This window comes from Homarus americanus, unplaced genomic scaffold, assembly GCF_018991925.1.
Source record: "Homarus americanus isolate GMGI-L3 unplaced genomic scaffold, GMGI_Hamer_2.0 scaffold42650, whole genome shotgun sequence".
Taxonomy (NCBI): domain Eukaryota; kingdom Metazoa; phylum Arthropoda; class Malacostraca; order Decapoda; family Nephropidae; genus Homarus; species Homarus americanus.
In genome coordinates, this window is record NW_024736062.1 from 24079 (window position 1) to 31522 (window position 7444).

Here is a 7444-nt window from a genome sequence, read left to right on the forward strand (position 1 = left end):
CTAGCCGGAGGATCGTTTCTGCCCTTACACTGCTCCCCCAACAAAAATCTACTGTAAGGTAGATTAAAACTTAAGATTAGTACACAAAGCATAATCATCTTACAACAAATGCTATACAGTGGATCTGCTCAAAAGGTCTGCTCCAAGGTTGTCCTTTCCGGCGACGTGGACCACCCGAAACCTATACCCCTGCAGACTTAAAGCCCACCGTAACAATCTGTCATTTGCCCCCTTGAATGTATTTAAATACAACAAGGGTTTGTGGTCTACCTCAAGGATAAATTCTTTTCCTCTCAGGTAATAATCAAATTTCAAAACCCCAAACAGAATGGCTAGACACTCACGTTCAATGGTGGAGTACCTCCTCTCCCTATCTAGTAACTTCCTACTGGCATAGGCCACTGGGTGAGGACATGCCCGAACATATTGGAGGAGGACGGCTCCTAGGCCATGACTGGAGGCGTCCGTCCTAAGAACGAAGGTTAAGTGTTGATCAGGCAGTTTGAGGATGGGCTGCGTGGATAGCGAATTCTTGAGACGATTAAATCTGGCCAGCAGGTCGTCGTTCCAGACAAGAGGCTCCCGGTGGCCTTTCCTTAGCAGGTCAGATAAGGGTCCGGTATACTCAGATGCCTGGGGAATGAAAGCTTTATAAAAAGAGATCATACCGAGAAAACTACGGAGGAGTTTCTTAGTTGTAGGAGGACACACCTCACAAAGGGCTTGTATTTTCTCAGGTTGGGGACGAAGATGCCGACCATCTAGCACGAATCCAAGATAATGAATAGACTCAAATCCAAAGCGGCACTTAGATGGCTTTATCGTCAAAGTATGTCCCCTTAACCTCTCCAAGACAGCTTTAACGTCGCCAAGATGTTCTTGCCAATCTGAGGAATATATGAAAATGTTGTCAAAATAAAAAGAAACTCTAGGCAAACCGGCAAGAACGAGGCGCATCAGCCTGATGTACGTGGCACAGGCAGTCACCAGCCCGAATGGAAGTCGGCAGAATTCCATCAATCCTCTACGAGTAGGAAATGCAGTTAGTGGTTTTGCGCGTTCAGTTAAGGGTACCTGGTAGTAAGCTTTACATAGATCCAACTCCGAGAAGTACTTCGCCCCTGAGAACTTGTGCAAGTCTTCCTCCATAGAACATGCGGGCTCGGCATGAAAGACAGTTACCGCATTTAACGCCCTGTAGTCAATGGCCATCCTAAAAGTACCATCCTGCTTACGCACCATAACCACCGGAGAGCAGTGAGGGGACGATGACAATTGGATGATTCCCTGCTCAAGTAGACGGTCGACCTCTTCTTCAAAATAACTCCGGAGATGAATAGGGACAGGATAAACTTTGGCCTGCACACGCTGAGTGGTTGTGAGGAGGATGTCATGGTGTACAGTGGATGTGCATCCCGGGACGTTTGAGAATACATCCTCAAAGTTAGCAATCAAGTCCTCAATGTCAGCACGTTGGTTCCTCTCCAATCCAGGTTTAAGTGCGGGCCCATCGTCAGTCGAAGGGGATTCTACTATGCCATCTGGAGTTATCGGTAGCTGGCAACCGAGATCATCCGAGTCTGGTGCCGGAATTATTCCCGACTTCTCGCAGGGTAGTGCCTCGACTGACTCTAGCTTAGAATCGTTATCTAGGACATGAGCAAAGTTAAGGTGGGCCCTGCGATGGTATTTCTTTAATAAATTAGCATGATATAACTTGGGCCCCTTTGGTTCGTCAATGACGTAATTTACCCTACTCCGCTTCTCTAGGACTTTGTAAGGCCCATTCCAGGAAACAAGCAACTTGCTCTTCTTATCAGGCAAGAGCACTAACACTTCATCCCCCGGAATAAATTGACGATCTTGTGATTTGACGTCGAAATAGGCCTTATATTTGGTGTTACTAATGTCAGCATTCTGCGCGGCGATCTTGGCACACTGTGAAAGTTTGTCCCGTAATTCAAGGACATACTGGTAGTGAGTCCGCTCGTCGTCTTCTATACTGGTGTCCTCCCACAGATCTCTTAACACCGAGAGCGGGCCTCTCACGGCTCGGCCGTATAATAACTCGAACGCCGAGAACCCGGTCCGGTCGCTAGGAATTTCTCTCAGCGCAAATAACGTGGGGACAAGATACCGGTGCCACTCTCTGGGTTTGTCGGCACACAATTTCCGCAGCGACGCTTTCAGGGGTCCATGCATTCTCTCAATTCGTCCATTACCACTAGGGTGAAAAGGGGTGGTAAATAACGGCTTAACTCCCAGCAACTTGTGAAGCTCCGCCATCAACTGAGAGGTAAACTGAGTCCCCCTATCTGACAGAATTTCCCGTGGTATGCCTACGCGAGAGAAGATCACAAGCAATGCTTCGGCCACAGAAATAGAATCAATTTCCTTCAAGGGCAAGGCTTCTGGAAACCCGGTGGCGAAATCAATTAACGTGAGTACATACCTGTGCCCCGCAGAGGAAGGGGGTGAAAGTGGTCCAACCAAATCTATGGCAACCCGAGAAAATGGTTCAGTAATAATGGGTAAGGGTTTAAGAGGAACAGGACGGACTCTACCTTTGGCGGACATACGCTGACACCGATCACAACTCCTACAAAAGGCCCTAATATCCGCTCCCATTCCTGGCCAGTAAAATTGATCAGAAATCTTCATAAATGTCTTTCTATGAGAGAAGTGCCCTGCTAGGGGGCTCTCGTGAGCTACAGTGAGAATGATGTTACGACAATCAGCCGGAACAACAAGGAAAAACTGACCTACTTTGGCTGGTTGCTTGGATGACACACACGATCGAAGTAACAGACCGTTAACACGAGCGAACTTGAATACAGACCCATCTCTAGCCTGATCCTCCTCCCCGGAAGTTACCTTCTCCCTTACCCGCTTCAGAGTGGTACACGAGTCTTGAAGCTTGGCAAATTCCTTGGGAGTCACAGTCAGCGGCTGCAATTTCGGCAGAACCAGGGGATGCAGGCGCTTCACCTTCGCCGACCGTGTCTCCACAGCTAGGATCTTTGCTGGAGGGGAGGTGGCATGCGAGGGTGGCGAGGCGACGTCAGCAGGTGGCGAAGAGACTAGCGCTGAGGAGACTGGTGGTGAGGAGAGTTTTAAAGGTTCCGGGTCGTTAGGGTCACGAACACCGGGAACATTACCAATGAGAACACTGGCAAATTTAATGGGAGCTCTTACCACATTAGACCAACCAGTAAAATAGGGGCAACGCAGGTAGCACCTAACAACAGGGAACTGGTCAACGCGACCCAAATAATCGGTGACACTAACCTTCGAGCAGCTGGAGAGATCAGCATCAGGCAGGGCTTCCTCAGAGACAACAATACATGAGCAACCGGTGTCCCTGATGATCGTAGATGCCCATGACCCATTTATAGTTCCGCTGACACAGTAGCTGGGACAGCTTCGGTCTTCGAAACAGAACCCGACCTCGAAGCTGGGCGGACGAATGCCCGTAGACTTGAAGGCGCGTGGATTCTTGGGACACCGAGAACGAATGTGCCCCATTTCTCCGCAGTTGTGGCACCGCACGGCTGGTGAGCTTTTCCCCTCTACTCCTGGGGAAGGTTCCTTGGACGTCGGAGGCTTCGCTATCTTCACCACAGGAGGGGAAGACTTGGGGTAGGCGTTGCGAGCAGACGCCCAGTTGTCGGCAAGATGCACCGCTTCTCCAAGCGTCGCTGGCTGGTGTTCTTTGATGAAAATTCTCAAGTCTGGAGGTAGAGAAGACAAAAACTGATCTAATATCATGAAGTTAGAGAGAGACTTAAAGGTTTCTTCAACCCCTGATGTCTCCAGCCATTGTTGAAATAAACGACCCAGGTGAATCGAAAACTGCTGGTACGTTTCTCCTGCTCTAATCTTCGTTCTGCGGAAATCAGCACGATAACCGTCAGAAGTCTTGCAAAATCCTCGCAAGAGAGCTTGCTTCAACAAGAAGTAATCTCGGGTGATGTCGGCAGACAAGGAAGTGTAAATTTCTACCGGCTTACCACTCAGTAGGCTACCCAACCTTACAGCATAGCTATCTGGGGCTACACCAAGCAGCTCAGCTACCCGCTCAAACCTAACAAGGTAGGAGGCGATGTCTTCTCCTTCACGGTACACAGGCAAGCTGGGTTTTACCACATTGTCCTGTATAGGGCCAGAGGATGCTGGTCTACTTGAAGCATTAATCCTAGCCAGTTCTAGGTCCTTTTCTGCCTGCAACTTAGCTAATTCGAACTCTCTTTCTTTCTCTTTCTGAAGTTCCTCCAACTCTCTCTCTTTCTGGCGTTCCTCCAACTCTCTCTCTTTCTGGCGTTCCTCCAACTCTCTCTCTTTCTGGCGTTCCTCCACCTCTCTCTCTTTCTGACGTTCCTCTCTCGCTCTCTGACGTTCCTCTCTCTCGGCATTCTGTTGGGTGACCACATACTGACCAATGTCATTACCTGTCAGACCCAGGGCCACCGCTTGATCTTTCCACACCTCAAAAGCAGACATAATGATCCGAAAGGCCAAGGACAAAGGAAAAAACAAACTACTTACCCCGCAAATAGCCAAAGGCAACTCACCTAGTGGCTCAATCAGACCAGTAAATGGTTTGATCCGACTGGAGGGAACCTAGTTCCGCACCCAGCCCAGCTGAATCACCTCAGGGTAACGAAACCGCACCAGGTGAAACAACAACAAAAATGCTATGACAGCATCCACAGTGCACCCCAACCAACACTAATTAACTTCCCCAAGTACAAGGGAGAGCAACAAAATTAGCACACAGAAGGAAGGGATAACCACTGAACAACACTTGCTTCCGGGCCACAGACAGCAAGGTGGCGCGCTCACGGCGACTTACAACAACACTGGAACGAATGTTAAACCTCAGAAACCAAAGGTCAGAGACAATCCTGGCAAGGTCGCCACTTGTAAAGGCCTGGGACTTAGGGATAGAAATCCCTTACCAGGCTAATCAGGATCTTAATATAGGAAAGTCAAGGACCATGGTTTTCCGAGGAATAACAAACAACCGTTAGAGATTGGCATCTCTTTACTATAAAAATATATCACAAAACTCTGACACCACTCAACAATCATCAAATAATTACGGGAGTCAAACAATTAATGGAAGCAACAATTAAAGAAATCAAACAAATAATGGGAGTCAACAATTAATGGATTCAAACAATTAAATGGAGTCAACAATTGATAGAATCGAACAGTAAAGGGGAGTCAGCAATTAATGGAATCAAACAATTAAATGGAGTCAACAATTGATAGAATCGAACAATAAAGGGGAGTCAGCAATTAATGGAATCAACAATGAACAAATATTTCCTACGGCAGTGGCCCTGGGGGAAGGTTCTGGAACGCGGTGATGCACACTCAGGGCAGGGAAGCGTCCATTCACTCCGCACTCAGCAACGTCTTGAAAAGGCAAGAGAACACCGGGGCACCGACGGAATGTGACGAACTGATGTCCGTGGTATGCGGTAGTGGTAGATGACCAGAGAGTTGGCAGTTGATAGGTGAAGGTCTGGGAACACAGCCCACGAGTCCAGGACCTATGATGAGATCACAGCCAGAATTTGACGGACAGCAGGGTAGCTAGATACTGACGGTATGGCGGCTGGGTTGAATCTGCCCGCGGCGGAGAGGGTTGCTGCCGTAATCACCTCCGTCCAACCACCCCAAGTGTCGTCTGCACCAGCAAACGAGCTAGTTAGCAGCGGTAACTAGCCGGAGGATCGTTTCTGCCCTTACACCTGATCGAGTATAACAAAGTCCCCTGATTGAGTATAACAAAGGTCCGTGATCGAGTCTAAAAAGGCCCCTAATCGAGTATAACAAAGTCCCTCAACTAGTATAACAAAGGCCCCTGATCGAGTATAACAAAGGCCCCTCATCGAGTATAAGAAAGTCCCCTGATTGAGTATAACAAAGCCGCCTAATCGAGAATAACAAAGTCCCATGGTCGTGTATAACAAAGTCCCCTAGTCGAGTATAGCAAAGGGCCATGATCGAGTAAGACAAAGTCCCCTGATCGAGTATAACAAAGTGCCCTGATCGAGTATAACAAAGCCCCCTGGACGCGTATAACAAAGTCCCCAGATCGAGAATAACAAAGTTCCCTGATCGAGTATAACAAAGTCCCCTGGTCCAGTATAACAAAGTCCCCATGATCGAGTATAACACATCCCCTGATCGAGTATAACAAAGTCTCCTGGCCCAGTATAACAAATTCCCCAGATCGAGCATAACAAAGTCCTCTGATCGATTATAACAAAGTCCCCTGACCGAGTATAACAAAGGCCTCTGGTCGAGGATAACAAAGTCCCCTGGTCGAGAATAAAAAAGTCCCCTGATATTAGTATAACAAAGTCCTCTGGTCGAGTATAAAAAAGTCCCCTCATCGAGTATAACAAAGTCCCCTGGTCGAGTATAACAAAGTCCCCTCATCGAGTATAACAAAGGCCCCACATCGAGTATCACAAAAGCCCCTCATTGAGTATAGCAAAGTCCATTGGTCAAATATAGGAAAGTCCACTGATCGAGAATGACAAAGTCCCCTGATTAATTATAAAAAAGTCCCCTGGTCGAGTATAACAAAGTTCCCTGATCGCGTATAACAAAGTCCCCTGATTGATTATAACAAAGTCCCCTGATCGAGTATAACAAAGTTCTCTGGTTGAGTATAACAAAGTCCCTGATCGGGTATAACATATCCCCTTGATCGAGTATAACAAAGTACTCTGGTCGAGTATAAAAAAGTCCCCTGACCGAGTATAACAATGGCCCCTCATCGAGTACAACAAAGTCCATTGGTCAAGTACAAAATAGTCCCCTGGTGGAGTATAGCAAAGTCCTCTGATCGAGTATAACAAAGCCTCCTGATCGAGTATAACAAAGTCCCCTGATCGAGTATAACAAAGCCCCCTGCTCGAGTATAAGAAAGTCCCCTAATCGAGTATAACAAAGCCTCCTGAGCGAGTATAACAAAGTCCCCTGATCGAGTATAACAAAGTCTCCTGGCCCAGTATAACAAAGTCCCCAGATCGAGCATAACAAAGTCCCCTGATCGATTACAACAAAGTCCACTGGTCGAGTATAACAAAGGTCCCTGATCGAGAAAGACAAAGTCCCCTGATCGAGTATAACAAAGTCCCCTCATCCTAGTATAACAAAGCCCACTAGACAAATACAACAAAATCCCCTGAACCGAGTATAACAAAGTCCCCTGATCGAGTAAAACATATCCCCTGATCGAGTATAACAAAGTCCATGGTGGAGTATAAAAAATTCCCTAGTCGAGTATAACAAAGCTTTCTAATCGAGTATAACAAAGGCCCCTGGTCAAGTATAACAAAGGCCCCTCATCGAGTATAACAAAGTCCATTGGTCAAGTAGAAAAAAGTCCCGTTGTCGAGTATAACAAATTCCCCTGATCGAG

General features: G+C 47.4%; 1 protein-coding gene across 1 annotated transcript; it reads right to left on the reverse strand.

Annotated features, from left to right (window-relative positions):
• Window positions 1-344: 344 nt before the first annotated feature.
• On the reverse strand, window positions 345-3525 carry LOC121871652 (the record flags this gene model as incomplete). Its single annotated transcript, XM_042374062.1, has 3 exons — window positions 3345-3525; window positions 2904-3095; window positions 345-2495 (listed from the first exon to the last, which is right to left on the reverse strand). Coding segments are annotated over exons 1-3 (2524 nt in total), but the record flags the coding sequence as incomplete, so codon positions are not given.
• Window positions 3526-7444: the final 3919 nt, after the last annotated feature.